We start from the raw sequence: 18,964 nt of genomic DNA on the forward strand, positions 1-18,964 counted from the left end.
AGCTAATGGGCATCCTCCCAATCCTTTATTTATGCAAAGATTGCATATATTTTATAAAATCTGGAAAAAATGAGGGGAGGGGGCACTTAGGTGACTCCTGTCACAAACATCTTCAGCTTGGGGGTCTTACAACCTCTAAAAGCCACAAAGTAAAATACAATTTTGAAAAGCACAAAGCAGGGTATTAAGAAGGGAGAGTCAGAGAGCAAACACCCATCCCAAACCACCAACCAAAGCTGCTTCTGTGGCATTTTCACAAAGGATTTCCTTCTGATACACTGGAGAGGCAAGGCCAATTCTGTGGACAGCTTCTCGTAGTCTCCTTGATACCAGCTGGGAGGCAGTTCCCTCATATTAAGGGAGAGTCAGAGAGCAAACACCCATCCCAAACCACCAACCGAAGCTGCTTCTGTGGTATTTTCACAAAGGATTTCCTCCTGATACACTGGAGAGGCAAGGCCAATTCTGTGGACAGCTTCTCGTAGTCTCCTTGATACCAGCTGGGAGGCAGTTCCCTCTGATGGAGCCTCCCGTGCCCACCCTCTCCTGACCCTGTGGGCAGTTCCCTCTGATGGAGCCTCCCGTGCCCACCCTCTCCTGACCCTGTGGGCAGTTCCCTCTGATGGAGCCTCCCGTGCCCACCCTCTCCTGACCCTGTGGGCGGTTCCCTCTGATGGAGCCTCCCGTGTCCACCCTCTCCTGACCCTGGTGGCAAACAAGGCTCCTGCTCATGCCTCTCCTGTCCTTCTGTTCTCCCATTCCAGCTCAGAATATCTCCCCAGCCTGTGGGCAGTTCCCTCTGATGGAGCCTCCCGTGCCCACCCTCTCCTGACCCTGTGGGCAGTTCCCTCTGATGGAGCCTCCCGTGCCCACCTTCTCCTGATCCTGTGGGCAGTTCCCTCTGATGGAGCCTCCCGTGTCCACCCTCTCCTGACCCTGGTGGCAAACAAGGCTCCTGCTCATGCCTCTCCTGTCCTTCTGTTCTCCCATTCCAGCTCAGAATATCCCTCATGTGTCCAGGGCTTCTTGTTCACAACATACCCTCAACTCCATAACATCGCCTGCTTTTCCTTCCTGCATCCAGCTGTTTGTGGTACTCACAAAACCGGTCTCATATGTCTGGATGGCATAAAGAAGACAGCAGTCAATTGTGTCAGAATTGGTAGATTTTATGCACAAATGTGTTTTAAAAGTTTCATTATTGTTCCTTAGGTTTGTAATCTAGTTCCATCATACACAAAATGAGAGATGTCAGAGAAACAAAGAGAGGTCAATCCAGTTGCATTTCCTAGCGGTCAGTTGTTTCAGAAATGTTTCCTTCTCTCTCCCTCCCTCATATATAATCCTATTCTCGTCTTCTGAAATCTTTTTCTCACTTTTATCTTATATGCCAGTGAGTATATGATCTTTCTTGCATTAATGCCTGTAAAGAATCCCAAAACATGAATGTGAAAGACTATTCTTTGAAAACACCCTGAATAGCAAGCAGACTAGTTATTATCGTGAAGTCCCTAATCACCCTTTCCAGAAAAACTGGAAGTTCACCTTAGAATTTCATAAATGTAACAAAGAAAACTCAGCCAGAGGGTTTACTTTGCATATTTTTCTTCTCTATTAACCATACATAGTCACTTTTCTGTATCTCTCAGAACCAAGTAATGTGCTAAGATTCAGTTTTGTGGGAAAAAAAAAAATGGAAGGATATACCGGGTCAAGTTCAAAAGTAGGGCTACAAAAATGACAACAATATTAGTGCTTTGTCTATTACCACAAAGCTCTTTCACAATATTACAAAGTAATTTATGAGCTTTGCCATGCCCCTGGATCACCCATGCTATTATTGACTTGATGTTTTTCTTTAAATTCAATTTAAGATTTGTTTTTAACCTTTACTGCAGCAGTAATATAAACCACTTGATAGGATGCTTTCTCTTCACACATTTAGATAAATAAGCATTTGTTTTCAAAATTCCTTCCTGTGCCTCTGACTTCCATGCCACATGGCAGCAATGGGCACTGCACATGTCTGAGACCTGTTGCAAAGGTATGGAAGGTTCCACAGAAGGTAGAAAATAACCCAGCCTGGAAATCCAGACACTGACAGGCGTGAAACCTGCCCATTCACTTACCCTCTCTGAGCTGTTTCCTCCTGAGTCTCTCCTAAGCTGCAGCCACAGGACTGCTGAGAAGAGTAAACACAATTATGAACCTTAATCCCATTGGAAAGTCAAAATACTCTACACACTTATAAGGCCTTGTGGCAGAAGACATTAAGGAATAATATTCTTGTGCTTAGTTCTGCTAGGCTCACTCAGTATCAGATGATTGGGAGGGTCTGTGTCAGCAGTTACACTGCTCTTAGAGAGGACCCAAGTGCAGTTCCCAGCATCCATGTCATGGTTTGCAACTGCCGGAAACCCCAGCTCAAGTGAGTCCAATACAACCTCTGGACTCCACAGGCAGACATACACAGACACAGACACACAGACACACAGACACACATACACACACACAATTATAAAAATAAATCTTTTTTTAAGTCACCTGGGCCATGCATAGCATGTGCTGATTGCTCTAGAATGACACGTGTGACAAAATACTGATGTGCTAGTTAGTTTTTGTCAACTTGACACAAACTAGAGACACCTGGGAAGAGGAGACCTCAACTGAGGAATTTCCTCCATCAGACAAGCATGTGGGCATGTCTGTGAGGCATTCTTGATTGCTAATTGATATGGAAGGGCCCAGCCCACTGTGGGAAGTGCCATCCCTGGGCAGGTGGGCCTGGGCTGTGTAAAAAAAGCAAGCCTGGGGAAGCAAGCCAGTGAGCAGCTTTCCTCCATGGTCTCTGCTTCAGCTCCTGCCTTGGCTTCCCTCAGTGACGGATTGTGATCTAGGAGTTGTTAAATGAAATAAATAAACCCTTTCCTCTCATAAATTCCTTTTAGTCATGGTGTTTATCACAGCAACAGAAAAGCAAACTAGGGGAGCTGGTGAGCAATACCATCAACCTAGCAGCACGCTGAACTCAGAGTTCTGAACACTGTCAACGCCTTGGCCTCTCCAGAACAGTGTCAGCTTCATGAGTAAGAGGCTTGCATTGCCACATAGGGCCCTACTTTGTTAAGGTTTTTTGTTTGCTTTTGAGATAAGATCTCACTATGTAGTCCTGGCTGGCGTGGAACTCAGTATGTAACTCATGCCCTATAGCTTACAGTGATCGCTTACCTCTGCCTCCTACATGATTAAGATTTTAGCAAGAGATCCTGCTTTTTCATTTCTCATTGAACCCCACAAGTGCAAAGCCTGTTTTGCCCCCAGTTTCACTTTATCTGTAAAATATTTGGCACCCAAATGTTGATTCATTTATTTTTATTTTTACCCTTTTTTATGTGTATGAGTGCTTTGTCTGCATATAAGTGGACCACATGTGTGCAATGCCCATAGAAACCAAAAGAAGGTATTGTATTCCATGGAACTAGAGTTAAGGATGGTTGTTAGCCACACTGTAGGTGCTGGGAACAAAACCCATGTCCTCTGCAAGAGCATCCCAGTGCTCTTAACTGCTGAGCCATCCCTCCAGCGTCCTGGGCACCTGAAGTTTTAAAATCCCGCAGGTGACCCTCATGTGCAGTGAATGCTAGAAACCTCAGTCCCAAGCAGAGTTTTTCAGCCTGGCAGTGAATATTAAACTGTTGTGGGGCTGTGCTGTATGCTGTAGGCTACTGGGCAGCATCACTGGTCTCTACTCACTAGATGCCAGTGGCCCAGTGTGAGAACCCAAAACATCTGTAGACATTTCCAAACGTCCCCCTGGAGGATAGGGCAGAATCATCCCTGGATATGAACCATTTTTCTAAAGGAAGGAGGAAATCAAATGTCCTTCAACTTAGCTAATTAAATCCATGGTGTGAAGAATTGGGAAGTAAGCTATTTCAACAGAACTTACGAGAAAGAATATATCCTTTTCTAATCAGTGTTGGAAAGGTGGACAGCCTTTTGTTCCTTTTTAACATTTGCAGGGCTTTGGGAACAAGTTTCAGGCTTTATCTTAAGCTAAAATTGAGCAGGTGTTTGCAAAACAGCTGCTAAGCTGATCTGAGAAAAAGAACCCTATCAGAATATGTCACCACAAAGAGCACACATCAGAGTCAAGAATTTGCAGGGATCAGCACTAAATCATGCTCCTGCAGAGCCTAAAATATCGTTTAATAAGAAGGGGATGTTTGGGAGGACCTTAAAGCCAGTCGAGGGGCCACAGCACATGGTAAAAAAATAAGAGCTTTCCTGCTGGGAAGAGGGCACAATGTAGGAGACCACAGGCTGCCACCCAAAGGCTTGCTCGCCGATTGGAAGGAGGGCAGAGGCTAGAAACTGCCTGGGGTCGCTTTAAAATCTACATAGAAATCAAATCTAAAATGCTTCCAGTTTGGGGGAAAGTGACTAATGTATCTTTTCATCCTTCTATCTTTGACTCAGTGTTCTCTCCCCAGGGAGATGCCTCTGAGTATGCCCGTGATGAAAATTGCCTGAAATTGTACACTAATGGCTTAAAACCCTGAGGATGTTTATGACGATGTTTCTGTCATGCACTTAGAGTTTGGTTTCAAATTAAGAAAACAGCTACGGACTGACAGTTGTCTTACTGAACCCCTGAAACACTGATATGTTAAACACATACACATACAAAGTTGATTTTACCTAAAGTACTTTTTTATTCTTCCCATATCATCTCATTACATCAGACAAAAGCAATTCCTAGCTTATATAGCATTAAGACAATTTTTTGATCTTTTTGAGACAGTCTCCCTGTAGCCACAGCTGGCCTGAAACTCACTATGTAGACCAGACTGGTCTAGATCTCACAGAGATCCACCTGCTTCTGCCTCCTGAGTGCTCGGATTAAAGGTGTGTACCACCATGCCCAGGGCATTAAAATAGATTTACTTATGTGTGCTCCTCAGCGTCAAGCCCCTTGATAGATGGTAGAGGAAGTATGAAGTGGTATTCTTCATTGTAGTGCCAATAGCTATTATCACACCTACTATGTGCCAGGCTTTCTAATGGCCACTTCCAATGACATCTTCTTTCATCTAATCCTCATTTTGACTCTAAGATGTAATCAGTATTACTTAAAATTCAATCTATTGCTTGGTCATTCATTTTAGAGATTAAAGAGGCCAGACAGAAGAAGGTATAGGAATGTACCCAAAGCTTTGACTACTTATGTGTCAGAACCAAGCTAGTTCTATCTATGCTCAAAGCTCACAGTCTCTCCTGTACTAGAGACTTTCATTATCTTTGCCCAATTTCCAATTACTTATATAAACCAGTCCTTGAAATTTTAAACTATCATTAACACAATAATCAGTTGTACATGTAGATTTATCTTATATTATCTACAATATCTACTACTGGTTCACTGGTGGTAAAGGTTTTAGAATGCATGGCAGTTGGATAGTCTATCCGTAGCTTCTGAGCTAAAGCTGTTGTGAGTCTACATTGACTGTTGATCATGAACTTGGGCGCATGCTCTCTGAAGTGTTTGTCCCCATTCAACTCCTGGTTGGCCAGATCACATCGGTCAGGTGTCCACACTTTTTCATCCAAGCTCAGTGGTACTTCGAGATGTGCTAAGCAAGTACCCATCTGAACTGAGTGCAGTGGACCCAGAAGTCAAATGTTTCCCCACATCCTAGCCTGAAACTGAAACACTTTGCAGAGCAGAGAAAGGAAATGATGAGATTCCAGAAGGGTCTGTAGCCAGGACCCTTTCTATTTCAAGCACGGTGACACCACAGGAGGCCCATAGATATGCAACTGGGTATATAATACTTTCCAGGAAATGCGTGGTTCCTGCCCAAGGTGGGTTCAGTAAATCTGAATATTATGTGTATGTATCGATGAAAAAAACGTAATATAAGAAAGATTTCTAAGTCCAAAGGGAAATCTACCTGCCACTTGACAGCTAGGTTCTGTTTCTGATAAAACCCATTCTGGGATGCTGCCTCTGTCTTCCCTGAGCCAATCTTTTCTTCGTCCGTGATAAAACTGCAGAGACTGCAAAAACGCACATCTTTCAGTCCCAGTGTCACAGCTCAGTGGGTGAGATTTAAAAAGGAAAAAAAAAAAAAAAGATGGAGCTCTCATTAGATGACGTGGCAAGTCCCCCAAGCCCACCAGACTGACAGTTCCTGCAAGAAGCAGCCAGCTACCCACAAGCCTAGGCACTGTTTTGAAGCCTCTCTGTTACTTTTCTATTTGAAGGTACAGGTTTGAGTGTGAGGTTCCAATACCTAAGTGAGAACATGAAGCAGTTTGAGTCTAACACCATCTGGAAAGCCTTAGGAGGCTCACATTGTCTTCACACCTGCCACCGAGAGGAGAAATCAACCCTGATTTTTCAGACGGGCCCGAAGTCATTTAGGTCTTGCCAGAATTACTCCCACGGCAGCCCTGGCAGCACAGCTTCTGTCCCAGAGCTACCCTCCTCCTCTTTACATGTTCCCTTTGGAGAGCCTGCTAGGAAGAAATCCAACCTTGAAACTACTCTCTGTTGTCAAGTCACTGAGGTTACACCCCACCAGCGTGATCTAATTTGTCTTTACAACATACCTGTAAACTCCGCCAGAGAAGTTACATCAACTTTGTGTTCCAGGTGGCAGAGAGGAAAGCCAGACCATTAACAGTTATGCATGGGACTTGTCACCAGGGCACAAGGAAGAAAGAAAGCACATTTCTAACACCTTTCTCCCACTCAGATTACCAGCCTGGGGCCCTGGGACTTACAGTACCAAGTTCATTATGCAAAGGCACATTCCAAGTGCCATTGTTCTAGAACTGCATGGACCGGATTCTTGTTCTCCAGTGTTAGAATTTGTGCATCCTTCCGGTTCTTGTAGTTTCACAAGAGTTTAAAGTATACATGTTACAGAAGGCTTGATCGCTGTGTGCAATACTGAAACTACCGGGCATGTTACACAATGAGTGAATCTACAGAGAAAGGTATTTTATTTCTAGTACCACTGTATCACAATTTAATTTCCCTTTTACCATGGCAACATGCAGAAATTCAGAATTGGTAGAACCTCACCAATAAAACATATTTAGAATTCTGTAAAGCGGGGAAGGGGTTAGCCTGTAAACGGAGTCTATCCAAAAGCAATACAAATGCTTAAACTGAACATTTTCAGTTAAATGGCCGTGTGATATGCCAAGAAAGGGGCAGGGAGAGAGGTCAAGAGCTAAGTGGGTTTGACAGGAAGGTGCTTTGTTTTGGTTTTGCAGGACTTATTTTAAGCCAGGTGTGTTTTCAGTGGTAATCTTAAAGCTCATCTCTTGAGTTATTATCCAAAGTGTCCTGATATCCATGCATGGCATTTCCCTATCCCCCACAGTCTCTCAAGGACAGGAACACTCTGCCTGCTCAGCGTGAGATCTGTCTGGTTACTGTGGGATTCAGAGGTGGTTGAGTAGCTTTGAGGTCAGGAAAGATAGACTGTTGCATTACTGCATAAAACAAATAGTTCTGGGGTATTCATACTAGGCAGAGTGTATGCAACTGAGTGCCAGTAGAATTTTACAAATTTCTGTGAAACAATATTTATATGCATATTATGTATGTCATCCTCCCAGGCAGAATTTATCCAGGAACCAATTCTGTCTTATGGAAAATCCAGCACTGAAAAGTTATCATATTATTATTACTTATTATTACATATTCTAATCCCAAGTATCACAGGCTAGTAGCTTGAGACTTTCATTTCTTAATAGTTAGATTCAAACCACTTCATTTTCTTTAGTTTAAATCCTTCAGGTGTGGGCGAGTGGGTGAATCAGAGACACTTTTGTTCTTGACTGTTTTACTTTGAGCTATCATAGAAAAATTATGTCATTGTGCTTAAAACAAATGGTGTTAATTCTAGTTTATAGTTGTATAACTATAGTAACTCTACAGTATACTATAGTTTATATAGTATAACTATAGTAACTATAACTAGTATAATTAATTCTAGTTTCTATAGTACATAGAAAGGACCATACCTCGCACAGAGCCAGGACATACCGAGAGCAGATGCTTTTACTCACACTAGAATTCGTGCCTCTGATCTCAGGAGTACATGAGCAGCTCACCTATCAAACCTGGGGCAAGCCTTCACTGGCTACATGCAAAGTGAAACAGGATGCACCTTTTTGTATATTTTTATTGAATTTTGTGTATTTCATACACGATATCTTTACATCCCCTTCTCCATCAGCACGCTCTCATAACCTCCCTACACACAGTGGATTTCATGCATTCTGGCACTTATGTTAAGGCCTGTCAAGTCAAATTAGTGTCCCCAGATGTTCCTCAGTGCAAGCTCATTCTCTGGGGTCTAGTCAGCCTATCTAGAGTCACTCCCTAACTTAAAGATCAGCATTTCCTCCCCTAGCAGTAAACAGAGATCCAATAGTTCTTCAGTTAAGACTGGGGCCTTCTGCCCATTTCCCCAGTTCTATACTGGGTTTTTGTCTGCTTGAGTTTGCATGGGTCTTGTGCACAGTGACACCATTGCTGTAGGTCCATATGAGCTTTTGAGAAGCCCCACAGTTGTTTCAGAGACACATTCCCAAGAAACTGGCCCCATGAGCCTCTTGTTTCCTGAACTGGAAGAGACTGACATTGCCATTTTGTTTTCTGGAGTCAAGAAAAGAAACAAAGTAGCAACATCGGTCCCTTCCAGTCCAGGAAACAGGAGGCTCATGGGGCCAGGTCCTCTTCCCAACTCAAGCAGGACCTAGAGGTTTTCCATGTAACTCCTGTTTTTCTCTTTAAGTAAGAAAAAAAAACTGGATTTTTTTTTTTTTTTTTTTTTTGAGGTTTTGATTGTTTTCTTGTTCTTTGCTTAAGACAAAGTCTGGCTCTGGAGCTCAGGTTGGTCTAGAATTTACTATGTAGCCCAAACTAGCTTTGAACTTAAGATCCTCCTGCCTCCACCTCACAAGCACTGGAATTATAACCTTATATGTCAACACATCAACTTACATAAATTGTTCTTAACAATATTTTTAAAAGTCATTTTAATGAGTCTTGACAGAGAGCTTTTAAAAATATATGCTTCTTTGCCTTTATAAAATGACAGACGTCAGTTATGAAATGTATTATGATATCATGTCATGTCCATGGGTTAATGAAGTATGCAGTGTCACCAGAGGCAGGAAATGCAACTGGATTTGTGGGCAAAACAGCCTAAGGATTTCTTCTCAGAGCCTCAGGGGTCTGAGTCAGATGCAGCCTGACCCTTGAAAAGGGCATCTATGTGCCTCAGCAGCAGCTGTGTATAAGATTTGGAGGCTTTACTCTGCAACTAAGTTTAGATATTAGGGAAAATATGTGTGGGTAGACTTACTTTTACTTTCCAAAGAATTCTGTCCTGGAAGAGGAAACTTTTAAGTACATCGTGAAGGCTTTGTGAAGGCTTGTAGGCGGAGAAGGGAGTAGAGGCTAAAAACTGACCTTGTACATAGGTCACAAAGAAGCTAGACTTAGAGCATAGCTCGTGCAATCATTCTGTGATCTTCTTTAAGGGAGTGACTAGATAGGCTGAACAAGTTCCCATGGGTGAACTCACACTAAGGGACAGCTGGGTACACAAACCTGACTTGATATGCCTTAACATATATGACAGAATGCAAGAAATTTTGTGGGCAGGCTATGGGGGAAGGTGTAGGTACAGGAAGGGGTCTAAATATGATTAAGATATAATTGTATGAAATGCACAAAAATTCAATAAAAATGCACATTGGAAAAAAATTTTAGACTTAAAAATAAAAGCATAGCACATCAGTCACTTTAACAATTTTGTTTCCGAAGTTTCTCAGAAACAGGAGCACTGTTATTTCACAGGTGCCTAATCAGTTATGTCACAATTCCCGTGTTGTCAGTCATGGGAGACTGAGATGCACGGGAAATGTCAGCTGAGCAGGGCAGCTATTATTTTACTACTTGGCACTCCAGAGTGGTGGCTTTCTAAATCTAATTTGTTAGGTATGAGGGTTCAAGATGAATTTACAGCTGTCTGGACAGAAATAGCAACAATCTGGTTAAAATAGTAATATGTCATTGTGGGGAATGAACAAGTTTGAGGGGTACTGTTGAGTGATGTGGCTGAGTGTAGCCAGAGCTGGGTACTTTCTTGGCTACAAATGGCTCAACGTGTTCTCATTTCGTGCCCTGCTGAGCTGTTCCATTGTCAGGACCAGACCCTAGCTGATCCTCTGGAGAGTCCCATCTTAACACTTAAAACAACCAATCAAAATCAGCTTTCACCCCACACTGGAGGTGCTGTACTGTAAGCTCAGTTCCTTCCCTGAATCAAACACCAACCAATCAGAACCGCCACACTTTTGTTCCTCATTCGCACGGTGGGAACTTGGTGAGAACCGAAAAGACGGCAGGCAGCTCACACATTAAAAGAGAAACTATTCAACCGTCTCGGACAAGCAGCTGTACACTGCCCGCCCTCTGCTCCCTCAAAGCTACTCTTATCAGAATGAATTCTTTCACTATAACTCCAACCCCCCCCGCCCCCCCGCAAAAACGCCCCCCCCGCCCCCACATTTAGTGGTCCATACAGGAAACAGGGAACTTCATTCTCTTCCATTTCTCCTGACTCAGAACCCTCAGTGACCCACATAAGGGCTCAGAGACAATTACCAGTCTCTAGAGGGAGCTACCTCCTGGTATGACCAGAAAGGTTTGATGCTCCCATGAAAAATTTAAATAATCACCTCCCTTTGGGGTGGGGGTGGGGGCGACACATAGCTCCCTCCATTCTTTTGGTGGATGGATTCCACTGTCCCCTTAGCAATTAATAGTCTCTGTTTGGATCAGCTCCCTAGTGTGAGCTAAAGGACTAGGGGAGAGCTGTTAAATTGCCTCTCCCCACAAAGAGAAAGACCTATTACCAACCCTTTCATTGCTGAGATCACCATTACCAGTATGCAGTGAAACTGGTAACTCATCTAAGGCAAATCTGTACATTACATGAGACACCAGCCCCTCTTCTCTTTCCTCCCTTTCTTGGGCTCCTACGAGGCCACAATAACTGAGGAGGATGACTGGCCACTGGTCTCCAAACTCACCCTCACGTTGCTTATTCTCAGCTCTCTATTACTCTTCTCTGTAGACTTTGCTGACCATTTTGTTCTGGATACCATTAGACCAGGTGATTTCATACAGCCTCAGTGGTGAGTCTTCTCCTGCCCCTATTGTTTGCCCCCAAACTTAGACTCTACACTTAGTGTTCTTGCCCTTTGACTGTTGCCCATAGTACCAGGAGGCTTTTTCAATAAGGTAGGATGTACCTTTTGAGAGTTGCACCTCAAGTCCCTTTCAGATGCCTCGTAAGGGAATCCTTTCAATTAGGTGAAATGCCTTCCCTGCCTCCTTTTGAGACAGAGTTCCCGTAGCCCAGGCTGCCCTCAAATTTGTTATGTAGCCAAGCTGACCTTCAACTACCTTCACCTCTCAAGTGCTGGGATTACCAATGTGTATTACCACCCCTGACCTGGAGATGCTCCTGCGTTCCTTGCTTAAAGATGCCTTGACCTCTTTTTCTTCCAGATGGAGTCCCTATGAGAAATTAGGATCACTGATCCTCTGTCTCACCATAGAACAGGTCCCTTCTATTTCTTCATACTTACTATTCTGAAGGACTGGGGTAAATTTGATCCTCAGAGCCTGGAAAGGAAATGTCTTCTGTTCTCTGTGTATGACTAGGTCACAGCACAACCTCCCAGACTAGAAGGTATGGCTCCCAAATGGTCCGCTCAGGTACACTGCTGTTCTCCAGCCTGATCTGTTTTGTTGCAGGCTTTCCAAGTGGTCAAAGGCCTCCTGTATCCAGGCCTCCATTGTCCCACTTTCAAGCTCCCGAACTGTGAAACACCTGTTGTTCGTACTTGAGGCCCTCAGAAGACCAGGACATCCTGGACAACCTTTCCTTTGGTCCCACCTTCACCTATCAATCATTCTCCAGGTCCACTTTCCAAGAGGCTGCAGCTCCTCCCCCACATCCTTCTGCACGATCCCTTTTGAGAGCAAATGCCGCCTGCTGCTGGAGGCGGTTTTTATGCCCTCTTTAGGTAAATAGTGGAAAACTGGCTATTATCAGAGTCCACCTTCCCTTCCTGTGTCTGATCTTCTACACATACAAAACAAACTTGACTCTTTGAGCCTCTCCACCACCTTCATTAAAGAATTCCAGGCCCTTACCATCTCCTTTAACTTGGAATATATATATAATCTTTAATTAGCTGCTGTGCCCACATTTGGTCACTGGCTGGGTAATGAGCTGATGAGGCCCATGCCTGAAACCCATGGGAGGCCCCTTTGGGGAAGATGCAGTTCCCAAAACCAACTCTGAGTGGACTTATTATGCTATGGATCTGGATAGGGACCACTGTAGTTACATATTAATATCCTAAGATAGAAAGTGATAAAATCTGTTAATTACCTCAAATTTCAAGAAATAACCAGGGTCCCAGTGAGAAGACGTCTCCATGCTTGTAGCCCATTTCATCAGCCAGACCTCCCTGGATATCTCAAAAACTATATGAGAATCCCAACCTCTTTTTCTGTTTTACCAGATAGGGTTTCCAAGGTATTCGGTAACTAGGAGATAGTTTCAAGGACAAGAAGGAAAGGAAGGAAACGGAACACAACAGGCCCAACACACGGCAGCAGCCATAGTTAGTTCTATGCTTGTGTCAGACTAACCCCAGGTACATTTTCCTGACATAGAACCACCCTACATGCCAAAGCCTAAGCTTATTAAGACCTCTTCCCCCACCCCAGGGGATCTTTGTGGCCGGGCGTCAAACAACAAGGACACATTAGTCAAAACTACAAAACACATCCCCTACTGTCTAGCCTGTGGGTCTGCAGAAGTAGGAATGCCCCTCTCTAGTGCCAAAGTGAGGATCACTATAGCCCAGAGGAATGACATTAATTCCTGCCTCTCCTCTGGATGAGAATCCCATAGGGAGAGAGGAGACTTCTTCAGCTTGATTACCAGGTCCCAAAGGCTGTAATAGCTCCTATATTTTCCATTTCTATGGAAGAGCCTCAGGTGAGTCTAGATGCAGCAGTAACTAAAATTACTGTATTAATTAATATGGGGGACACGTATCTGCCTTGATTGACTTTCTTGAACCCACCTCTTGATCCTTGATCCTCCTCACTGGAATTTATGGGCAACCCTAGTGTTATAGGTTGGAGCTTGCAAAAAAATCACCAGCACCACTTTAAGAAAAGTAGCAAGGTAAATTTTATTTTTCAACCAGCTGGGCTGTCTGTCTTGGGAGTAGAAGCAGCCCTGATCATTGTCAGGTCAGAGTTTTTATAGGATTACAGAAATATTATTCAAATAGGATACTTGTGAACCAATCAGGTTTGTACAACATAGCAGAACTTTAACTCTATTAATCAACAACCAATCATTATACAGACAAGTGATACAGTCATATAACTTGGCAATCAACTTTGTAATTTTAAAATTAGTCAACTTCCTAGCCATAACAAGTATAGTAAGAAAGCTGGAATCAGCAGTTACCGGTGGTCATACAATAACAGGGTGGTCTTGTACTTTGTGTCAAGGTGACCTAAAATAGCAAGCAAGTTACAGAAGCGAAAACAAGCAGCCAGATGTAGAATGTCTGAGATTAGCACATTCCCCTGGTTTGTGATTGAGCTACTTCTTAGAACTCAAGGCTGTTGTCTCTTTTTAAATATTTCCCATAAGTGAAAAAAGGTTACTGTTAAAATAGCTATTCTGAGCAAGATGGAGCAACTTAGGTCAAGTTAACTTAGGTTAACTTAGGTTAAGTTCACCTAGCAGGGTCATTTTACATCCCCTCTCATATGCAAATTAGAAAAACACATCTTTGTACATTCATTCTTAATACCTAGCTATTCTGTCCACGCCTGGGAAAAGACATCTTGTTAGGCAGTACTGTTATCAGTACAAAAGGCTGAGCTTACTGCCTTTAACTGTGCCCTTCAGCTAGGTTATAAAAGTTAATAAATAGCTGTATTAATTTAGTGGTATGCTTTCCATATGATTCATGCCCATACCACCATTTGGAAGTTAATTATTTCTTTCTTTTTTTTTTTTTCTTGGTCTTTTTGAGACAGGGTCTCCCTATAGCCCCGGCTGTCCTGGAACTCCCTATGTAGACCAGGCTGGCCTTGAACTCACAGAGATCCACCTGCCTCTGCCTCCCAAGTGCTGAGACTAAAGGCATGCGCCACCACGCCCAGCTTAATTCTTTATTTTTTTAAAAAAAGACATTTATTTTTATTTTATGTGTATGAGTATTTTCCTACATGTATGTAAGTGCAGCACATGCATGCAGTGCCCACAGAGGCCAGAAGAGGGCATTAGAGTCCCTGTAACTGAAGTTACTAACAGTTATTAGCTGTCATTTGGGTGCTGGGAACCAAACTTGGGTCCTCCAGAAGAGCAGTAAGTGCTCTTAACAACTGAGCAATTTCTCCAGCCCAAGTCTTCTTGGGTTGAAACTTAAGTAGGCTGGGAAACTTGAACTGGTAGAGGAGCCAGCTTACGCATTCAATGAAGGTATTCATAAAGATGAATAAGTAAATAGTCCCTCATATCAGGGCAGTGGGGGAAGGAAGTCTAGGTGATTTGAATCCCAATTCCTCGAACTCATGTACTTATAAAGCCAACTCTTGTTTGGAGTCCTCTCCTGTGTTCTCATCATGTTTTCATATTGTTCTTCAAAATCTGCCATCATATTTACTTTTAACACTCAAGAGACAACCAGTTCTATTTCTCCAGGGTGATCTCATAGTTTCCCACGGAATGAGAAAATACAGTCTCTGAAGCTTCCTTAAAATACCATCAACTTTCTCCCCACAGTATAAATGGGTCCGAGTCCTGGTTGGGTCTCAACTTGATGATTTTCCTATTAGCACAAACAGGCATACCTATCTTCTTTCCTCAATTCACTATACTCTGTGGAATAAACATGTACTTTTGACTTCCTGACAAGTGGGCCAGCACCTGCACCTTGGCTTATATTATACTAGATATCCAAATTGTTCCTGCCAATCAGTCACTCCAAATCCCTCTATTTGGTTCACCTCTATTTGCTCACCTAAATGAGCACTGAGTTAATCCCTATATTCATGAGACTGGGCATTACAGTGGTGCGGGGGGTATGGGGACAGTCAATTTCAGCCTAGCATCCTGTGCCCATCATACCATTTCCCCTGAACTAGCAGGAGGTCTTGACTGCATTTCAAATTCCTCAGGCCCCAGAAGACCAAGTTGATTCACAGTCTTCTAAAACATCTGTGGTCTTGATTTACTAATAGCTGCCTCCTTGGTTCTAGAGAAGGAATACTATATGCAAATAAGTCAGGGATAGATTGGGTCACGTTTGTTGTTGTTGTTGTTGTTTAAAAAAAAAAAAAGACCCAGGAGACTCAGAGGCTGACTGCCTTGTGGAGAAACTTATGGACGGCTCTCCTAGACACTCTTTTCTGAAACCACTCATTGTCATCTGCCTGATCCCTGTATTTGGTACCTGCATTTTTAACCAACTTGTCAAGTTTGTTATCTCTAGGATCCAAAAATTCTAGGTCCTAATGACGCTTCAGCATGGATTCCAGCCAATAACATCAGACAATCTATTGCCCACAGGCCCTTTAGAACAGTCCAGTAGGCATATGTACACTAGGCAACTGTCCCTTCCTGATTGCACCCACGGTACCCTGGCAGACCAGCTCCAGTAGGTAGGGACAGTGACTATACAACACCATTCAGCCCTAAGAAGAGACCTTTAACCCAAACATTGGCCTTGCTGCTCTGCTGGGAAGGAATGTGGGGAACACGCAATTGGAGGCACTATGGGAGTCACCTGGCTGAGTGCGGCCAGAGCTGGAGATTTTCCTGGCCACAAACAGCACTCAATGCGTTCCTGTGTCAAGGTCTGCTGAACTATTACTGTCATGACCAGTTGAACAGCCTTTGGAGGATCCCATGTTACCACTTAAAAAACAACCAAAATCAACCACTTCCTCATAACAAAATGACTATCTTGTAAACTCAGTTCCTACCCTGAGTCAAACATTGACCAATAAGAACTGCCATGCTTAGTCTTTTATTTGCACAGCAAGAACCTGGAGGGAACCAAACAGTCCATCATCGTCTACCAGGCAGGTCTTCGGCTCCTCTGGCTGCTGCTCTGCCAGTGCAATGTGCTCAACAGGCTTGTCTTGTTCAGCTCTGATCTGACTTAGAGGAATTCTTTCATGTCCTCACCTGCAGCCCACCACAGTAATATTAAGCCATGCAGTCTGCTATATGTATTTCTTCACAACTAATCTACATGATAATTTGTAGGTATAGGTATACACAGGTGTGTGCTTCCCACATTTCCTAGAAGCTTTTTCCTCTAGGGTAAACAGTTAGTGTTACCAGAAATCTGACACCTGCTGCACGAAATACTGCCAGTCTTGGGAATGGGAACAATTACACTAGCCAACGACAAAGACAGGATGATATTCACATCTTCTACCTACATTTACATTTTAGTTTATTCTTCTGGTTTTCTTTTTTTCTTTCTTTTCAAATTTGTTTTAATTGAATTTTTGTGTATTTCATACAGAACATCTCAATCAATCTTAATCATCTTTATATTCCTGTCCCCTCAGTTTATTCTCTACCTCACCTTAAAAATCAAACTGAGGGCCAGAAAAATAGCTCAGTGGTTAAGAGAACATATTGCTCTTCCAGAGGACCAGAGTTCAGTTCCCAACAAACACATTATGCAGTTCATAACCACCTATAACTACAGCTCCCTGGGTATCTGATCCCTCTGGCTTCTGGGGACACTTGGCACTCATATACACATACCCACACAAAGATACACAGGGACACAGTTAAAAATAAGGGGCTAGGGGACTGGAGAGATGGCTCAGTGGTAAAGAGTACTGACTGCTCTTGCAGAGGACCCAGGGTTCAATTCCCAGCACTCACATGACAAATGTCAATAACTCCAGTTCCAGGAGACTCTAATACCCTCTCCTGACCTCTGTGGGCATTGCACCATGTGGGTGCACTTACATACATGCAGACAATACACTCACACACATAAAATAAAAATGATAAATTTTTTAAAGTAAAAATAAATAAGGGACTGGAGAGATGACTCAGTGGTTAAGACTACTGGCTGCTCTTGCAGAAGACCCAGGTTCAATTCCCAGCACCCACATGGCAGCTAACAACCATCTGTAACTCCAGTTCCAGGGGATTTGATGCCCTCATCAGAGCTCAGCTGGCATTACACAACAGGGTTGCACTTACCTACATGCAGGCAATATACTCATACACATAAAATAATAATAAATAAAATATTTTTAAAAAATAAAAATAAGAATAAATCTTTTAAAAACATTTTATTTCTTTATTTCTTAAGAACAGCCAGGGTTCTTAACTGCTAAGCCATCCCTTCAGTCTTAAAAGAGAATTTTTTTAAAAACTGAAGAACCTCCTCTTCCTCTAAAGGAGGCCACTAAATTTTTTTAAGTATAATCCATTAGGAGCAACACTGAATCGCTGTCACTATACTAAATCATCTGTAAGTGCAAATTCATTCTTGATGAGGCCTTGGTTTGGGGCCTTACACTGCGTACAGTGCCCTGCACAGCTACACAAGTGACAAGAAGCCTCAGAGCTGCTTTTGAATCATGACGATGCATTGGTCTGCTTCCCAGGGTGGAAAGATCTATATGCCCATCTGCATTCTTCTTTTCCCTTCCAGGTGGGCAGCATGCTGAAGACTCCCAGATTTCCTGTTTGGCTGTGCAACATCAATGGAAATTACAGCATCCTTTTTTGCACAAACAGGCAGCTCTTATCAGACTGGAAGATGGAGCGTCTCTTTGATCTACACTTTCATAGTGGCCAGCCCTCACAGAAAAGGCCTGTACATCTTACTGTGGGTGAGCATTTCAGACTGCCAGGTGTGGGCTTTGGTGCACTCAGAGCTGTGGCTACTGTGGTTTACAGCTCTATGCTATCTTTGCAGGAAATGCTTGGACATAGTTTACGAAATTAAGTCCCTGCATGGTTCCAAATCCATTGTAATTACGGGGATCCCTTTTAAAGGATGCATGAGCAAACACATGCGTGTGTGGGTGTGCGTTAGAAGTAACACAGAGAAACAAACAACTTTAGGTAAGAGAATAAAACAAAGATTAAAGAGTCAAATTTCCAAAAATCCCTCTCCAAGACTGTATCTGAGCATGAGGAACCCAAGACCTCAGGAAAGACCTGCAAAAGCAAAGGAGAGACAGAGCTCCAACTGGCCAGTTCTGTGCACACGTAAATACAGATGATCATCCAGTGGCATAAACAGCTGAAGCAAGAGTACCTTTCTGTTCAAATGAATCAAAAAGGAATTTCTGAGGGCATTCTATAAGCTAGATGCGGGGCTGCATACAAGGAAACCTACCATAAATAAGGCCCAGTCCCAACAAACTTTTAGCATGTCTGGTCCACAGGAGAAGCAGGCAGACAGATGGACAGGTCATTTTTGTCTCAATTACCCAGTTTCTTAAATCTATGAGGAAAAATGACCAACCATAAGATTTCTTCGAGTACTGGCCCTTTTAACAAGATGTTAACAGTAAACAGACTGGACTTTCTATCCAGCAACCATGGCTCCATTAGTGTGCCTGGCCAATATCTGACATCGCATTTAGCATCATAAACTTGGTATTAAGCAACTTTCTGTTGTTATCACTGCATTTGGAACAGGACCTTAGAGACCATTTCTCTGTGAGGCTCCTATATTTTTTCTTTAGTTATGAGAAACACATATTAGCCCTTTTAATTTAGTGTGACATCAACAAGTCCCTTGAAGTACACTACTGTTTCTACTTCAACTT

General features: G+C 43.0%; 1 protein-coding gene across 1 annotated transcript in view; it reads left to right on the top strand.

Annotated features, from left to right (window-relative positions):
* Window positions 1-18,964, top strand: part of Mindy4b (MINDY family member 4B) — a 42,651-nt gene that overhangs the window by 22,326 nt on the left and 1,361 nt on the right. Inside the window, exon 11 of the mRNA XM_029569410.1 lies at window positions 17,836-18,016. Coding sequence (XP_029425270.1) covers window positions 17,836-18,016 — 181 coding nt within the window. The remainder of the gene's footprint in view (window positions 1-17,835; window positions 18,017-18,964) is intronic.

Source organism: Nannospalax galili, unplaced genomic scaffold (assembly GCF_000622305.1).
Source record: "Nannospalax galili isolate Female #2095 unplaced genomic scaffold, S.galili_v1.0 scaffold351, whole genome shotgun sequence".
NCBI lineage: Eukaryota > Metazoa > Chordata > Mammalia > Rodentia > Spalacidae > Nannospalax > Nannospalax galili.